The sequence below is a fragment of the Ranitomeya imitator genome, chromosome 8 (assembly GCF_032444005.1).
Source record: "Ranitomeya imitator isolate aRanImi1 chromosome 8, aRanImi1.pri, whole genome shotgun sequence".
NCBI classification, from domain to species: Eukaryota; Metazoa; Chordata; class Amphibia; order Anura; family Dendrobatidae; genus Ranitomeya; species Ranitomeya imitator.
The window spans coordinates 13712969-13731600 of NC_091289.1; the positions used below are offsets into that span (position 1 = coordinate 13712969).

The window sequence follows — 18632 nt, forward strand, 5'->3', positions numbered from 1 at the left end:
CAATTACATCTGCTGATTTGCTGCTCATTTCTACCCCCACCGTTCCCAGCCTGCCCCAGGCATTAAGACGATTACAGTCCCTTACGTCACAGCGGCACAGGGGGGGCTCAGCGCTTACCAAACAGCAGGGGCTTCAGGCTCAGCGTCTTCATGTCGTACAGCTTGTTGTTGCCCAGTTCCATCTTCTGTTTGTAGCCGACCTGGAAGAGAAGAGCGATCAGTACGATCCTCCAGGTATCACACGTATTAGTCAGGACACGGCCAGAGGACTGTGCAATACTTGTCCTGTCCTGTGGTGGCGCTGCAGGAAAATGGAAAAATCATCATCAGCGGATCGCAGCAGTGTCAGATCGGAGGGGATCTGATCATAAGAACGGGGGTCCGTGCATAGATTATGCGCATGTGTGACCGTAACAGAAAGCCATGCATACGTATGACAGCTTCATTTACACAGGGGGACACAGGATCCCTGTTCTTGTTTTCATTGGGGCAGGGGGTCTCTATGGTCAGACCACCACTGATAATTCATATATGACCTAGATACAAAGCCAAATAGAAGTAGGGCCAATTGGAGTTTGGTGGACACAAAGAATGGGGGAGGGAGACCTGAATGTATGGGTATGGGGGTCCTGACCGGAGGGGGCTGTCACACACTGGGGTCACTGGAGGGTAAGACACATTCCTTCAAGAGAACTAGAATCTGTACAGAAATCTAACATCCAAGACGGGTCAGAGCAGAAAATCCCCTCCCCACCCTGGGGATGGACTAACACCGGGATTATGCTGCATGTGACAACTCAGTGCGTAGGGGGGGGGGGGGGGGCATTTAAAGGGCTTGTCCAACTTTTATTTTGCTGTTACTAATGGTAAATGCATGTATGGCTGGCTAGAAAATCATTTTTTAATTGTGTTTCAATTAAAAAAATTGTGCAACGTTTGCCTTCTATATTTTCCATATTACATTGTCTTGTCTCTGGCTGCAGAATGAGTAAACTGAGAATCCGTCAGCAAGCTCGTTCTGACGGTCCAACGGGAGAATTTTTAACTCTTATCTGCATTTTCCGAGCTCCTCTCAGCTGATTTATGACCACATCAAAGTTGAATGTGCAGAGAAGCAAAAGAGCCTGGAAAAGCAAAACGTTGCAACATTCTTAATGAAACCAAAAATGATATTTAGTGCCAAATACATGCATTTAAAAAAAAAATAATTGTGGCCAGGAGTGGACTACATCCAACATCCCCCCCCCCACACACACACACACACAGACTTCTCTCTATCTATGACTCTGCTGGATATCATCTATTGTTCCCTGTTATCAGCCATTTCTGGGGCCGTAATAGTTGTCGGTGGAAAGTAGTCGATTCTAATTGTACAAAAGTTGGGCAAAATGTCCTATTTTTCCATCTAGAAAAGCCGAAAATATGGGATAGCGGAACTAGAAGGAGGCATCGCCAGCAACTCATTGCTTCAGTGCTTCAGGAAACGCTGATATATCTGGGAAGTTTTTGGAGGAGTTTTTGTTTCTCTACAGAGCTTTTTTTTTTTAAGATTTTTTTTCTCCCAGAAGCTTTCTTTGTAGCGTTGTGATTGTACAGTGCCTAATTTGGAGCAAGCGCCACTCCTAGGAAGGGGCATGCTTTTTTTTTTTTTTTCCCCCCCCAACCAAGCACTTTTTCAAAACCTCTTTATAAAACACAAAAAAACCTTCCTCCTATGAGAACCAAAGTGAATTTCCCATAGATTTTTTTCACGAGGAAGACGCTTCAGGTCTCGCCAAGTTTTTTTTTCCTGAAGGGTCTTTTTTGGTGTCTTTTCGGTTGTTTTGACGACGTTGTGAGTCCCCAGTTTTTTTCAAAATCAACCAATTAGCCACTAAAAAAGTTCCAAAGACTGATAAACAGCAAGTTGGTCACATAAAAAGCATACGTTTTTAGTATTTTTTTTTTCTTTCAGGTGGGTTACACAGGAGATCTGCCTGACAAATAAGTCTTGTGCACAAACCCTAAAAGCAGTTTTTTGACAAAGTATTTGGAGCGGATCTACTCCCTGAAAACCTCCAGTGTGAACACAGCCTTTATACTTCTCACAGCCGATTACCTCCAGCTTGTATCCTAGATAATCCTCTGTGAGCTGAAAGCGTTAATCTGGATTTGATGAAGTGATGGCATAGCTCGATGATCGTGGAGGTCCGATGAGTGGGACCCTCACCAGCTCCAGGGGCAGCTGCACATACAAAAATAATGAAGGGGCTGCAGAGCTAAATCAATGCTTTAGTCCTTTAAAGGGACTCTGTCACCTGAATTTGGCGGGACTGGTTTTGGGTCATATGGGCGGAGTTTTCGGGTGTTTGATTCACCCTTTCCTTACCCGCTGGCTGCATGCTGGCTGCAATATTGGATTGAAGTTCATTCTCTGTCCTCCATAGTACACGCCTGCGCAAAGCAATCTTGCCTTGCGCAGGCGTGTACTATGGAGGACAGAGAATGAACTTCAATCCAATATTGCGGCCAGCATGCAGCCAGCGGGTAAGGAAAGGGTGAATCAAACACCCGAAAACTCCGCCCATATGACCCAAAACCAGTCCCGCCAAATTCAGGTGACAGGTTCCCTTTAAATTCTTGTGGTTTGTGGTCACACCCCTTTAAATGCCTGTAACTTCAAAGGGTATGTAATGTCTGCAAGTTCCTCTGCATTGCTGATGGACGCAGGAGCCGACCGCAGATTTTCATGGTGGATTTCCATTTGTGTGGCGAAATCCACAGCACGATCAGTGAATTGGGTCACACGCGGGTTTCATCCGTCTCTCATAGATAGCACTGCTGCCATAGATGTGGGGCGCCATCTTTTATACAACTGGGGTTGTCTCATCATGAAGGGGCTCCAGCCCAGGACCTCGCCATATGACCGAGAATGAGGATCCTCTCCCGTTCCAAAAACAACTCATACCAACCTCGTATTGCACGGACGTCCATTCATCCTATCAGCCGCCATGTAATACTACAGTCCCTCTGCAGAGGCGAGATTGCTTCATTTCACTGACAGCAATCAGAGATGGCGACAATGCAGAGGCCTGAGCTCCAGGTAAATCTGCTGTATCGCCAGCATTGGGCGACTGAGGGGCTCGCTGGACCCCCGCACCGGTGTCCTCCAACCTACTATGGGGCCGCAGGGTTGCAGGACAGGAGTCCAAAGTTTTTGTATAAAGTCCAGACAAATTCAGACCGACAGTCTTTTTTGACCACAGGTAGGTCGGGGTCTCTGCTGCAATGCCGGGGGGCTGCAGTGCCAGCGGCAGGATCTGGTGCAGCGGATCAGTGCTCGGCCCTGTGTGTATGGAGCGTTCTCGGGAGCCTGCGCCACACAGCGTGGGGGCCACTGAGGGCCCCGTGTCGGCCATGATTCTACACAAGACCCAGCGACATTACAACAGACCGAGAAACGGACAAATGATCGGAGGGACATTAAGAAGTCAACATAATGAAAGACAGAACAACAAAAATACGGGTATGTGCACACGTTCAGGTTTTTTCGCGATAAAACTGCATTAGAAACTGCAGACATATGCATCCTATCATTTAGAATGCATTCTGCAATATTTGAGCACATGATGCGTTTTTTTCCGCTAAAAAAAAACGCATTGCGGTAAAAAAAAAAAAAAAAAAGCAGCATGTTCATTAATTTTGCGGATTTTCTGCGTTTTTCCCGCTATTCTATGCATTTGGGAAAAAACGCACAAAACACGCACCATAAACGCATCAAAAACGCATGAAAAAAAACCCGCGAAAAAACGCATGCGGATTTCTGGCAGAAATGTCCGTGTTTTGTCAGGAAAATTTCTGCAAGAAATCCTGAACGTGTGCACACAGCCTTAAGGAGCACTAGAAGAAGTCGCCCCATCAGAAGAAAAGATTGTTTTGTAAGGTGAAAAAACAAAAATGTATAGAAATGGCAGAATCACTGATTGTTGGTTATTTCACCTCCTAAATAAAAAGATGAAGTCGCCTGGACCCCAAAATGGTCCCAATACAAACGGCCCCTCAGAGACATGGACCAAACAGTATAAAAGATGAGGAGGAAACCTGGGAAGTGGAGCCGGCTCCCATGTGGCAGCGGTGTGTGGCCCCCGGGCCATTGTGCTCTCAGGGGCCCCCAGACCTGGGGGGGAAACACTCCAGCATCACTGGGGGTCGCAGCCTCGCCCATAGTGGGCGCATTCACCCAAATAAACACTAGCAGCCAATCAGATGGCTGCTATCATTTTTTTAGGCAGCCGCATGGAAAGAAAGCGGCGTTCTGATTGGTTGCTATGGGTAACCCATTCTCCTATGCGTTTCACTTTACAACCGCTGCTGCAAAAGTCACCTGACCTCCCCGAGCGCTGACAGCGGCGGTCACATGACCGTCACCCACCTTGATGCCCTCCAGCCGGGGCAGGTAGCTGTAGGGGCCGCCGCCGCCGCCGTCCTCATGCCGCAGGGGAGCTCTGTGCTCCGGGGCCGGGGTGGTCGGTGCCCCGGTGTCCTCTCCGCTCTGGCTGCCGTTGCTGTAGTAGACGTAGAGCAGCAGCGCGATGACATTCAGGATGTAGACGTGCACGAACACCATCACCACCACGAAGTAGGAGCGGGAGCACACGCTGTTCCCCTTCTGGATGCCGGCGAGCCGGTCCCTGATCGGCGGCTCCTCGTCATCATGTGCTGGAGCGCTGCCCCCGATCCCGCCGGCCTCCATCCCGACCCGAGCCGGGGCCGCGCGTCACCCGGGCAACCGCGCGTGCTACCTGCTGGCGACACCTGGGGGCGTGGCCGCTGACGTCACGGGAGGACCAGGAGGGTGGTTGCTAAGAGACAGCGGCTTCCTCCTGTGATTGACACGTTCTAATCCTCCCGCAGTACAGCGGCCCCGGCTCACTGCAGTCACGTGACTCATTTAAAGGGGCTGTCCACATTTTGAGACCTTTTTTTCTTCCTTGAATACATGTATTGTTGGCTAAATATCTTTTTTTTTGTAATTGGATTCCATTATACATTTTGCACCATTTCCTTCCTCCAGCCTCCACTTGCACTGTCTATTGATGGCTGCAGAAGGAGTAAACTGAGAACTTGTCAGTGAACATGTTCTGAAAGTCTGATGGGGAGTTTAACCCTTTCATTAGTCTTCTTCTGCCTTACTCTCGGCTGGTTTACGTCCCACGACACAAAAGTTCTGCCAAAGTCTCAGTGCAATGTTTTTTTGTTTTTTTTTTTTATTGGAACCAATTGCAAAAATGATTTTTAGCCCCAAATACATGTATAGGTGCTTTTCACAAAATTAGAATATCATCAAAAAGTGAAATTATTTCAGTTCTTCAATACAAAAAGTGAAACTCCCATATTATATAGTCATTACAGAGTGATCTATTTCATGTGTGTATTTCTGTTAATGTTGATGATTATGGCTTACAGCCATTGAAAACCCAAAAGTCATTATCTCAGTAATTAGAATTAACAATAAACACCTGTAACGGCTCCTAAGTGTTTATAAAGGTCCCTTAGTCTGTTTCAGTAGCTCCACAATCATGGGGAAGACTCTGACTGACAGATGTCCAGAAGGCATCACTGTGATATAGAAGATGCTAAGCACAGCCTAAATAGGGGAGGTGCACAGTCATAGGTGCCCAAACCTGAACGTATACGATATAAAGTGACCAGCACACTCCAGGGTGTTGTGATGCAGAAAAGTGGGGATTTATTACATACAGTAAATCACAAACGCTTCGGTCGATACTGGACCTTCATCAGTGTGCTAGGTATAATTGTATGCTTGTATGGCCCCAAAAAACAATAGAATACTCGGATTTGCATCAGCTGACGGTGAGTCAGAATAATAGGTGGCGCTGAGGCTTAAAAGAGCTGTCAGTATGCCGGGACACTAGGGATAAATGCGGTATCCACCGCTAATAGAGTGTGTCACTGACACATAGAAGGCGTCACTGACACACTCCACAAGGAGGGGAAGCCACAAAAGGTCATTGCTGAAAAAGCCGGCTGTTCACACAGTGCTGTATCCAAGCAGATTAATGGAAAGTGGAAGGAAAAAGTGTGGTAGAGAAAGGTGCACAAGCAACCGGGATAACCGCAGCCTGGAAAGGATTGTTAAGAAAAGGCCATTAAGAAATGTGGGGGAGATTCACAAGGAGCGGACTGCTGCTGGAGTCATTGCTTCACCACACACAGACGTCTCCAGGACATGGGCTACAAGTGTCACATTCCTTGTGTCCGGCCACTCATGACCAATGGACAACGCCAGAAGTATCTTACCTGGGCCAAGTAGAAAAGAACCGGACTGTTGTCAGTGGTCCAAGGTGTTATCAGATTAAAGTAAATTTTGCGTTTCATTTGGAAATCAAGGTCCCAGAGTCTGGAGGAAGAGTGGAGAGGACACAATCCAAGCTGCTGGAGGTCTGGTGTGAAGTCTCCACAATCAGTGATGGTTTGGGAGCCATGTCATCTGCTGGTGTAGGCCCACTGTGTTTTATTAAAAAAAAGTCAGTGCAACCGTCTACCAGGAAATGTTAGAGCACTTCATGCTTCCCACTGCCGACAAGCTTTATGGAGATGGAAATGTCATTCTCCAGCAGGACTTGGCCCCTGTCCACACTGCCAAAAGTACCAATACCTGGTGTAAAAACAACAGTATCACTGGGCTTGATTGGCAGCAAACTCGCCTGACCTTAACCCCATAGAGAATCTATGGAGTATTGTCAGGAGGAAGATGAGACACCAGACCCAACAATGCAGACGAGCTGAAGGATGCTATCAAAGCAACCTGGGCTTCCATAACCCCTCAGCAGTGCCACAGACTGATCACCTCCATGCCACGCCGCATTGATGCAGTAATTGATGCACAAGGACCAAGTATTGAGTGCATTTACTGAACATACATTTCAGTAGAACATTTCAGATTGTAAAATCATTTTTCAAGCTGATGTTATAAAGTATTCTAATTTACTTAGATAATGACTTTTGGGTTTTCATTGGCTGTAAGCCATAATCATCAACAGAAATAAACACGTGAAATAGATCAGTGTGTGTAATGACTCATTGTATAGAGTTTCACTTTTTGTATGGAACTGAAATAAATTAACTTTTTGATGATATTTCTAATTTTGTAAGAAGCACCTATATTTAATGGCAAAAAAAAAAAAAGTCCCTTTTAAGCAATGGAAACATTTTGGGGTGTTAGTGTTTAATTTGAGGGTTGTAATAAGCAATTTGGCAACTGTTTATTAAAATTGTCTGCCGTTCTTGAAATAGTAACTATTTTTTACAGCTCGTTGCTTTGGAGACCGACCGCCGCTGCTAGACAGAATATGCACAATACTTACAACCTTTTATCTATTGAGCCATGTTGCAGCGTTGCGGATCGCTGGCGGGTGCCGTTATCGCCTCCGCACATGCTTACCAGCTCAGCAGCAGCGGTGGTCGGTTGCCACCGAAATGTAAGAGAATCACTAGTTTGGCCAAAGCAGCTCCATCGTGTCACTTTTGGACTTTATTAAGACTCCAGAACGGCACAGATATAGGAACCCTGTGGGCTGTCACCCATCTTTCCCAGCTGACAGATGGGGAACGGCGCAGAAGCTGCATCTAAAAATATCTGCAATCTTGGACTTATCAAAACAGAGCGGCGGCGCCTTCATGAAGAATCGCATTCCCCTCGAGATAACGGCAGAGAGGAGCTGGTGTTTGTCAAATCCCACACAGTTCTCAGCTCGGCGGTGGCACGACCCTCTGGGTATTTATAGCAGCACATTCGGTGAGGTGTCGTCCGCCCCCTCCTAGTCCCAGCGCATTCTCATTTATCTAGGATGGGCACAGAGAGGCCGCTGGAGGAAATGGGCGCAGGCACCAAAGGGGCAGAGTCTGCGATAAACAGCAGAAAGGGGTCATCTGCAGGAACCGTACTGCATAGAGGACGCACAGTCCATTACTCCAGCAACTGATAGACTGGAATCATCTTAATCCAGCAAATAGGGGCAGTATAAAAAAAACATGGGAGGGTCGCTGTGGTGGTCCTCTAAGCCCCCATCAAGATGAAGAGACCAGCACTGGTCACATCCCATACTTTTCTTCAGTGCCTTCACTCGGAATTTGCAAAATTATCTACAGATGACGCTTCCACAGAACAGTCCGGCCTCACAATCTAATCAGGCCCCTCTGGGTGTGACGGACATGCTCCATGCTGCCCCCATCATCTCTCAGGCGAGGGAGATCTTGTGCATGCGCTTCATTCTCCGCTGCCAGCTGGGCAGGACACAGTGTCACTATTGTGCATGGACAACGCGCAGATGAAGCACAGGGAGGAATCCGTGCAACACTTCGATTGTCGAGTGCAGACGTAGGCAGCTTGGGGAAAGCTAATCACTCCTGGGGAGCTGCGATAACAGAGTAGTGTGGAATTGATGACGGCCGGACTAATCAGATAATTTGCATATACTGATAAAAGCAGGATGCACTCACAATCTTCAAAATAGCAACTTTATTAAAGGTACCGTCACACTAGACGATATCGCTAGCGATCCGTGACGTTGCAGCGTCCTCGCTAGCGATATCGTCCAGTGTGACAGGCAGCAGCGATCAGGCCCCTGCTGTGCTGTCGCTGGTCGGGTGACGTCACCGCTCTGCTTTCCGGCCGCTGTGCTCACAGCCAGTACAGGAGGAGTGCAGAGCACAGCGCTGGAGGACAGACAGCGGTAGGTAAGTATGTAGTGTTTGTTTTTTTTTACTTTTAGGATGGTAACCAGGGTAAACATCGGGTTACTAAGCGCGGCCCTGCGCTTAGTTACCCGATGTTTACCCTGGTTACCAGCATCGTTGGTCGCTGGAGAGCTGTCTGTGTGACAGCTCTCCAGCGACCAAACAGCGACGCTGCAGCGATCCGGATCGTTGTCGGTATCGCTGCAGCGTCGCTAAGTGTGACGGTACCTTTAGTCTTCACAAGTAAAACTTCATGGCCGGGGGAAGAGGAAAGGAGCTCGAGCGAGCAGGAGGAGACGACGGCCGTTTCGCGCGATCCTTGCGCTTCAACGGGTCTGCAGAAACGGCCGTCGTCTCCTCCTGCTTGCTCGAGCTCCATTCCTCTTTCCCCGGCCATGAAGTTTTACTTGTGAAGACTTAATAAAGTTGCTATTTTGAAGATTGGTGAGTGCATCCTGCTTTTTTCTTCTGCTGCTTGGAACATAATCGCTATTTCATGGTTTTGCACCCGTTATCTTTTTCGGTATGGCTATTTTGGATATGCTATTTACACCGGCTTCTCTGAAGATTATGGACTTCTTTGGGACAGTACCGTCCACATGCTATTTTTTCTCCCTTGTTCATATACTGATAAAAGTTGCTTTTGCAGATCATTCTAGACTACTGCAGTGCTGGAGTATGGCTCCAAGTTATTACGAAATGACCTGCCAAGTTCCCTTTATTTGAAAGAAAAAACTGTAATGGAATACCCCTTTAAGGGCTGTATAAATCAGAGCAAGATCAGAGCTCTGTGCCTGGACTGGCCGGCGGCTCTCCGGACCATAGCGTCAAAGCTGCATAGAAATACATGGAGCGGTCTAGAGAGGCGCCGCCCAGTCCGTGCACTGAGGTCCGATCTTGCTCCATCATCTGACTGTGCCATAAGAGTGAATTCAGATATGGCAGATCTTCTGCACTTTTTCTGACTATCCCATTTTGCAGTAATCTGTCCACCGACCAGGAGAACGGAGCCAATTTGTTTCAGATATATCCCCTAATACTTCTCACAGCTGAGCATTTGCTTCAATGAAAACAGTTCAGTTTCAGCTACCTGCGCTGATACATTGCAGCAGAAAGACATGCGCTGTCATGTCCGTGTAGTATCATTCCTAAGAAAGGACAGTCAATAAAGGAGCCTCATCATCCGAGACCCCCCGATTATTTTGCTTACATCCGGGCTGCAAAGGAAAGTTAAAGAAGAAAAAAAAAAAAATCTGCACGTTAAATGTTTTTAAAAAGTGTTTTTTTTTTTTTTGTAATTCTATTTTTTCTGTATAATTGTACAACAGTTCAAAATGACAGTTTGCATAATAATCTAATTCTATTAACAGCCATTCAAAAAATTGAACTACTTTTCCAACACTTGCCATCCGGAACAAAAAAGGAAAAAAAAAAAAAGAAAAAAGATCAACCCTTTCACTGCCCAAACAATTCTCTGCAGGATGGTGGAGCGCTGGAAGGGTTAAACAACAAGGAAAAAGGAAGGAAGGGGGAAAAGAAAAAAAAAAAAGAAGAAAAAAAAAAACATGGAAAAGAGCAAAGTCTGGAACGGTCGGCCTCTTACGGCATCTACTAGGGTAAAGGAAGGCGCCTGGGGCTGTTAAGAAAAACGTGTAAGAGGAGGAAAAAATACAAACGGACAACGTTCCAAAATTAACGAGCGGGGTAAGAAAAGTGGATTCTCGGATTTTCGTCACATTCCTCAGAGCTACTGGGTTTCTTTGCAGAATCGGTTCCTCCACAACATGCGCTCGCTGCTCCCAGGCACTACGCTCCAGCCTTTATGTATCATGGAAATCCTTTAACAAAGTTCTTCTACGCTGCTCGGCTATATGCATCTGATTCTCCAGGTCCTGGGGGAGGAACAGGCAGATCAGGTCAAGGTCCAGTCTTATTTTTTTTTTAAACCATGGCTACTTTCTGCAAACAGCAGCGCCACCCCAGTCTATAGGTCATATGTAGTATTGCAGCTCAGTTACTCTGAAGTGAATGGGACTGAGCTGCAATTCCACAAACGACCGGTGGACAGGGGTGGCGCTTGGTTTCTATAATGAAGCTATATTTTACAACCTTAAGTCCACCCTTGAAAATCACCCACAGTTCTTTAAGGTTCCCTGGAGCCACCACTAAGGGGAGCTGAATGCATATAACATATACATTGGGCTTAAAGGGTTTTTTTTCCCATCTTCGCTCCTTCATGACGTATATTTACGTCATAGGTCATGTCCCCGACTTTGATGCCGATTCTAATGTGGAGCCCGCATCTTTCCTCGCACATTAGTCATCATGCGGGCAGGGTCATCTCCTCCTGTACCAGTTGTGACTTGTATTGTTCAAGATTATTGTACTTGTTTTTATTATGTATACCCCTCCTCAAATGTAAAGTGCCATGGAATAAATGGCGCTATAATAATAAATAATAATAATAATGTACCTTTAACAGCCATAGCTGGAGCGGTGCTCCACCCGTGGCTGTTAACCTATTAAATCCTGCTGACAGGTCCCTGAATCGTGTAAATCTGCATTGCTCTGCTGAAGGTAAAATATGACGCGACAGGCCAAACCTTATGGCTTCAGGTGAAATGGACACGTGGCAGCACTCACCCCTCTGTCGTAGCTGTCGGCTCTTTCTACCTTCCAGGAAAGGTTCTCGATCTCGGCCTCCAGCTGGGCCTGCTGATACTCAAACTACAGGTGGAAATCAGCGAGATGTGAACACGGCGGCACAAACAGAAATCACTAGAGACCACTCCCCGCTCGTGAACTTACCAGCTTCTTGCGTGGGCCGGACTCCATGTAGTAAGCATAGGGATATGTATATTGCAGAGTGTACCGGCACTGAATGTAGAGGGAAGAGAAACACAAAACTGGCGTTAATGGTGGGACCAACACTCCAGATCTGGATGCGATGCCCATAGCAATTCACTTCGATCTGTACAGGTCTCCAGCAGTGCTTGTAATGACGTGCCCGGGAACCTGTATAGGAAATTACTCCGTATACATGAGGAAGGAGTGATATTTCCTACACAGGTTCCTGGGAGGGTCAGAACCACTGCAGGAAAGGAGAAAATGAGGACCAGGGAAGATGCGAGAGGAGACACGACCCCCGAGTAACATGCAATCAATGACTGATGCCGGATCTGCGGGACCAGATACACTATCCGTGCCGCAATGTCTCACCTTTGCCAGCAGCTTTGCAGCATTTTGCAGGTACTGCCAATCAATCCAGGTGCCAAGGTTGTTCATTACCCGTTCTTGAATCTTCTCCTGAATTTGCTGGTAGGTCTGAGCTTCCAATTGCAGACTCTTATTATGATTTTCCCACTGCCGGACAGTAAAACAAAGGAGGATAAACCTGGGCTTCGCTTATACCTGCAATAACCTGATTGGCCGGTGTGATTTAATTTGGACTCTTCTGGCGGATCTTACCCTCTCGAAGTAGAAGAGGTATTTCTTGAGGGCCTCTCTGGCCTGAGCCTGCTGACTCTGGTTTACAATATCGGGGTTTTCTTTATATCGGCTGCACTCGTAATATTCGCTTCCATGTGTTTTCCAGTCACCAAGGCACATCCAGCAGAAGTCTGACCACACAGAATTACTAGATTATTATGTGAGCAGAAGCAGCTTGCATCCTGTAGCTGTCAGTGCATGCTGGGAGTTGTAGTACTGCAACAGCAGAATCGGGCCACTGCTCTACAGTAATGGCAGCGCTAACCACAGATACACACATGTAACGTTATCCATCACCGCGATATATATGGAGACACTTACCGTGCTTGCACTTCGAGCATTGCTGTAAAAGATTAAACATAGTGTTACATGAGGGTCATCAAACACTAGGGTCACGTGCAAGATTTAATGGCGGATTCTGTCAATCGATATTTGCACCATAAATGTTTAAGAAAAGGAGGCCAACAAGAGGCGACACATATTTCTGGCATATATGAGGGATGAGCCAAACATCCAAGGATATGATCGGTGGAGGTCTCACCTCTGGGACCCCCACCAATCCAAAGAATGAAGGGGCTACAGTGATGATGACCATAACAGTCTAGAACAAAACAGACCATAAACCCACTGAATATAAAATGATGGCACATCGTAGCCCCATACCATCACTGTATGAGCAAAGACTATAGAAAGACGCAATACTGAACAGTCAGACTAACGTCTTAAATGCATTTATTGCTCATTATTACTCACCATGTGGTTGCAACCTCCATTTTTTTCAATACAGATATTGCACTTGGGGCACTATAAAAAGAAAAAAATAAATATGAATGTGTATATGTAATACATCTACAGTGGTACGTAAAAGTTTGGGCACCCTGCATGGTCAGTACCTAGTAGCATTCCCTTTTGCAGGTATCGCAGCTTGTAAATGCTTTTTGCAGCCAGACAAGAGACTCAATTCTTGTTTGAGTGATTTTCATTCATTCTTCCTTGGAGAATTCTTCCAGTTCTGTGAGATTCCTGGGGCGTCTTCCATCCTCTGCTATCTTGAGGTCTAGCCACAGACTTTCAATGATGCCCTGATCAGAGCACTGTGAGGGCCATAGTAAAACCTTCAGCTTGCACCTTTTGAGGTCATCTATTGTGGATTTTGATGTGTGTTTAGGATCATTATCCATTTGTAGAAGCCATCCTCTTCCTAATTTCACCCTCAGCTTTGTTACAGATAGTGTTATGTTTGCATCAAGAATTTGACATTTCATTGAATCTATTCTTCCCTCTACCTGTGAAATGTTCCCTATGCCATTGGCTGCAACACAACCACAAAGCATGATTGATCCACCCCCATGCTTAATGGTTGGCGAGATGTTCTTTTCCAGAAATTCTGTGCACTTTTTTTCTCCACACAAACCTTTGATCATTGTGGCCAAAGTTCTATTGTAACCACATTGGTCCACAGGACTTGTTTCTAAAATTCCTCATCTTGTTTAGATCTTTTGCATACTTCTGATGCTTAATTTTATGGTGAAGAAACAGGAGAGGTTTTCTTCTGATGACTCTCCCATGAAGGCCATATTTGTGCAGGTGTCTATGAACAGTAGAACAATGTACCACAACTCCAGAGTCTGCTAAATCGTCCTTAAGTTCTTTTGCAGTCAAGCTGGAGTCCTGATTCACCTCTCTAGCAAACCTACAAGCAGCGCTCAAGCAAATTTTGCTTGTTCTTCCAGACCTTATCTTGACCTCCACTGTTCCTGGTAACTGCCATTTCTTAATTAAATTTCGAACTGAGGAAAGGGCAACTTGAAAACACTTTACTATCTTCTCATAGCCTTCTCCTGCTTTGTGGGCCTGCACCATTTTGGTTGATGTTTTTTGGCACAAGGTTAGAGGCTGGATTTTTATAAAGATGGGAAATTTGCATCACCTTGCCTTTCCTAAAGAAAACAGTGAACAAGCCATAATCCTAACAGGCTTATTAAGGTCTGAAATCTTGATCAAAGTTATCATTTCATCTTCAACTTTATTAACTGATCACAATTAACAGTAATTTTGACCAAGGGTGCCCAAACTTTTATATGTCACTGCAAAGTAAGGATACGTAGCATTACACACTTGATTGCTCAAGTTAAGGCCCCATTCAGACGTCCGTGTATCATGGTCCGAGTACGGACCATAAAGAGCACTGACCGGGGGGGCCTCCTGACCCGAACTCGACACCCTGATCTACGCCTAAGAGATTGGTCCGTACTTGGACCTGTGACACACGGTTGTCTGAATGAGGCCTTGCATTGCCAGTTTCAGCTGTTCTCACTTTTTACCATACAGAGAAAATCCAATATGAATAAAGGGTTAAACTAGAATGAGGATGAGATTTTCTGGAACTTGTTGTTTTACAATACAGGGAGCTGGCAATTACCGCCGAGGTGACGCCGGATCGCTGACCGCCAGCTCTAACACAGCTACTGGAAATGCCAGTTGCTCTTTGTGCCAGTGCTGGAGTCAGTGATTTGCACGCCCCTTCCTGTATGCTGCAGATCAGGATGAGCCCAGATGATTGACAGTTTTTGTGATAAGTGTTCATCACCGGGGGTGCCACTGCTGAGATCCCAACGGAGAACTATCGACTACTGTGCCGTACAAATGGGTCCGAGGAGCGGGACCCCCAAAGCCATCAGACACTGGGATTGGTTTTGATGGTGGGACAACCCCTCTAAGTTCTGCACATCTTACGTCTTTAGTGTGAGCGCTGATGTAGTTTGCCGTTTCCGAGTCGTCGGCACATTTCGTTAGCCACTTCCGGATGGTGGCGCAGTCTGTGGGGGCATGGTACATTTGGCGGCACCGGAAGCTGGTGACATAACATGTAGAGAGATTACAAAGCATGGAAGATGAAAACTGTATATAATAGCAGACGCTGCGCCATATATGAGAGATCAATGGTTATATCTATTATTGGAGAAAACGTTTTAAAACAACAGCCCAGTGTAAAAGGGTCAAAGTAAAGGCAGGAGATTTATAGACAGGAGCCCTTTATAAAAGGTCACGGCAGACGATGCAAGTTCTCAGACTTTTTCCTGACACAGTAACCCGTTTGGGTCGGAATACCTCTTGCTGGATATTTCAGTTCCGTGCCAAATGATTTGAGCCCATAATGCGTTACTCTCCAATATTTGCACTAGCAATCAATGCTGCTAGATGCGGTGGTCCGGCCCACTGTAGGCCCCCAATTTGTAATGGTTTCCATTTGTTCAAGGAGAATACCGATCGGATCCCAATGTACAACGCGGCCGTATCAGGTGTCCATTGCACTAGTATTGGAGAACCACTTACCAGAAGACCTCGCTGCACCTATTGCACTGCACTCGCCGAGCCTTCGGCTCCTGAACCTGTATGACCATGGGGCAGTCAGCACCGGGGCAGAGCTGCAGCTGGTAGTGGCTCTGGGGGAGGAAACGAGAACAACAAATTATTCCTCACCTTTATATCGCTATGGGAAAACTGATTTTTATAAGTATATTTTTCTTTGAAACACATTTTAGAGAAAATATAGTTAGAAGATGAAAGTGATTCACCGGTCTCTCCATCACCTGGAGTGGCACTGGGAGAAGCCATCATTGGGCGCTCCGGACTACAATGGTCTCCGGCAATGGTCCAAACTATAAGTTTTTCTTTCTTTTTTAACACCTTTTCTGCAACACTGGAGCATTTCAAAGAATAATAAAACTAGCTGCAATCGTGATTCGGATACCATGAATCAGCTGACAAGTTTCTGCGAAAGGAATAGACCTGTATTTTTAGGATATGTAGTTTTAACCCCTTAGTGACGGAGCCAAATTTTTGAAATCTGACCAGTGTCACTTTATGTGGTATTAACTCTGGAACGCTTCAACAAATCCCAGTGATTTTGATAATGTTTTTTTCGTGACACATTATACTTTATGATAATTGTAAATTTAGGTTGATATGTTTTGTCTTTATTTATAAAAAATATCAGAAGTTTGAGAAAAATGTTAAAAAATTAGCAATTTTCTAACTTTGAATCATTATCCCTTTAATCCGGATAGTCATACCACAGCAAACCATTAATAAATAACATTTCCCACATGTCGGCTTTACATCAGCACCATTTGTAAAATGTTCTTTTATTTTGTTAGCATTTTAGGAGGTTTAAAAATGTAGCAGTAATTTTTCATTTTTTCAAGGAAAATTTCCAAAACTTATTTTTTTAGGGACTATTTGAAGTGCCTTTATGGGTCCCATATATTGGGAAACCCCCAAAAGTTATACCATTTTAAAAACTGCACCCCCTGACATATTGAAAACTGATCTCAGGTAGCTTATTAACCCTTCAGGTGCTTTTCAGGAATTAATGCAAAGTGACATGACAAATGACAATGTGCATTTTTACCACCTAAATGCCTCTAAACTTCTGAACAGGTTAAAACAGCCAGCAGACTCTTAGGCCAGAATTTGGTCATGAGTTGTGAATCGCTAACATCAGGACCACATAATCGTGATCTGAGGGCACCAATTGAATTAGGAGGAAGCCCCCACAGTCTGTTAACCATTTATAATGATGTAGTCACTATTGAAAGCAGCATCTAAGGGGTTAAACAGAGTTGGACGGTGCAAACACTGATCGTGGCTGATGCAGCAAGTTGTCAGCTATAGTGTACAGCCGACAGCTGCGGGATTGTCACCTGTATGGGGAGGCTATTCTCTTATATCTCAGGTCAGTTAAAAGATGTATTGGCAGTCATTAAGGGGTTAAGATTGCGGTAGGAATGACCACTGTGATCTCCTCTGAACCTGAGAAAGTATCTGTGCTGAGGAGTTCAACCTGAGAATAAGGGGAACCAAGTGCCAATTTCAAAGTCTTTTCCAGCTGCCTGTTTTGCAATGAAAACTAGCGTAGCGGCTGCAGCGCTGAATTTACCCCATATTCTCAGGTCAGACCCCAATGTTCATAAAACGATGGCAGATCCTACCATTCTCATCTTTTTAGGAGATTGGAGTAACCCCAACAACCAGAGGTTACACCCTTATAACAGCTACCATTAGAGGAAGGTGGCCGGCCTTGTGAATAAAGATGGGCTTGCTAACAGTATTTGTTCAAATCGATCCGCTGGAAAGGAACCCCAAGAACAGCCTCCTATCTCCCCGCATCTGTGGCTCTTTTCATTAGCCAGCCTGGCCCGATGTCTTTGCGGCATGAATGGCTAATCAAAAGAGGAGCTGTGGATGCCGGGAGGTCATAAATGGTTCACAGGGCTTCTGCACAGCTGCAGTGTAAAGCATGAGGGATAGAGCCTCTGTCATCATCCCTAATAATGGTAGCTCTAATGACATATACCTCTACATAGTCCCTGAAAAGATATCGCTTGTATTTGTCCGTCAGTTCTTCATTAGGCAGTAATGGAAAAACAAAATCTTCTGGCGTTCGGAGCAAGCATTCCTGGGCCATGCAGGAGATCCCTGGGGAAAGCAGAAGGTGGAAATGATGGATCACGGTCTTAATCAAAAAAGCAGAAAGCACAAAAGGTCATGTTATGATCTTACCAACGCCGACTCCATCTTTCACTAGAACTGTGCAATGCTGCTCCCAACAGCTGCGGCAAAACTGGTGCTGACAGGCGAGAGACAGCAGGTTCTCCTTCCGGACGAACTGCATGCAGACTGCGCAGTGATGGGAGGAATGTGCCATGACCTGAGGATGAAGAGGGAAGAGCGAGCTCAGACTACAGATCACCCTCTATAGACACTCAGGCCAATGCTCTATGGTGGGAGACGGAAATATCGCCGGTAACCCACTCTACTGCCCTACAGAGAAAGAGTCAAAAAGGTGGATTCCTAAGACCTTTAACAGTTAAAATTGCAAAAGGCTACTGGCCACCTCTAGGCGAGGAACGTAGCACTTACAAGCTCTTTTCTTCAGGGATTGTAAGTGCTGCTCTGAAGATGGCCGGATTTCTGGATTTGGATGCCTTCGGTGACCTGAGCGCCTCTGATATTGTAGAGGCAATGTTGCAGAATTGGAAAGCGGATGATTCGGACCAGTGGCACCTACATGCCAATGGTCAAGCAAGAATGAAGCGGGGAGGTAGGGGAGTGGTGCGGTCCTGATTGAGGACAATCCTTTTAAAAGGGCTTGTCCAGGACCTAGATGAATTATGCCAGAATCGACCATCAATATCAGGCGAGTGGGGGTTTGAGATCCAAAATCCTAACAGGGACGTAAACAGTGTAAGGAGCCAGAACAGCTCTGCACACACATGCAAGCAGCCGACTGTAGTGGTGCCAGATGTTGTACGGCCACCGATCAGATATGGATGACCTTCGGGTACATTAACTACAGACTCCCACCACTTCAGCCTAAGCATCTGAAGGATCTGGATGGA

At 45.9% G+C, this 18632-nt stretch overlaps 2 protein-coding genes across 2 annotated transcripts in view; both read right to left on the minus strand.

Moving 5' to 3' along the window:
• P4HTM (prolyl 4-hydroxylase, transmembrane) overlaps positions 1–4770 on the minus strand; it is a 28403-nt gene extending 23633 nt beyond the window's left edge. Inside the window, exons 1-2 of the mRNA XM_069736327.1 lie at positions 4412–4770; positions 119–200 (exon numbers count right to left, since the gene is read on the minus strand). Coding sequence (XP_069592428.1) covers positions 119–200; positions 4412–4732 — 403 coding nt within the window. The 5' untranslated portion in view covers positions 4733–4770. The remainder of the gene's footprint in view (positions 1–118; positions 201–4411) is intronic.
• Positions 4771–10004: 5234 nt separating this feature from the next.
• ARIH2 (ariadne RBR E3 ubiquitin protein ligase 2) overlaps positions 10005–18632 on the minus strand; it is a 28598-nt gene continuing 19970 nt past the window's right edge. The window contains exons 5-15 of the mRNA XM_069736328.1: positions 17794–17941; positions 17588–17709; positions 15565–15674; positions 14965–15082; positions 12982–13032; positions 12550–12571; positions 12208–12359; positions 11959–12102; positions 11548–11616; positions 11383–11466; positions 10005–10631 (exon numbers count right to left, since the gene is read on the minus strand). Of these exons, the coding sequence (XP_069592429.1) occupies positions 10560–10631; positions 11383–11466; positions 11548–11616; positions 11959–12102; positions 12208–12359; positions 12550–12571; positions 12982–13032; positions 14965–15082; positions 15565–15674; positions 17588–17709; positions 17794–17941 (1092 nt within the window). The 3' untranslated portion in view covers positions 10005–10559. The remainder of the gene's footprint in view (positions 10632–11382; positions 11467–11547; positions 11617–11958; positions 12103–12207; positions 12360–12549; positions 12572–12981; positions 13033–14964; positions 15083–15564; positions 15675–17587; positions 17710–17793; positions 17942–18632) is intronic.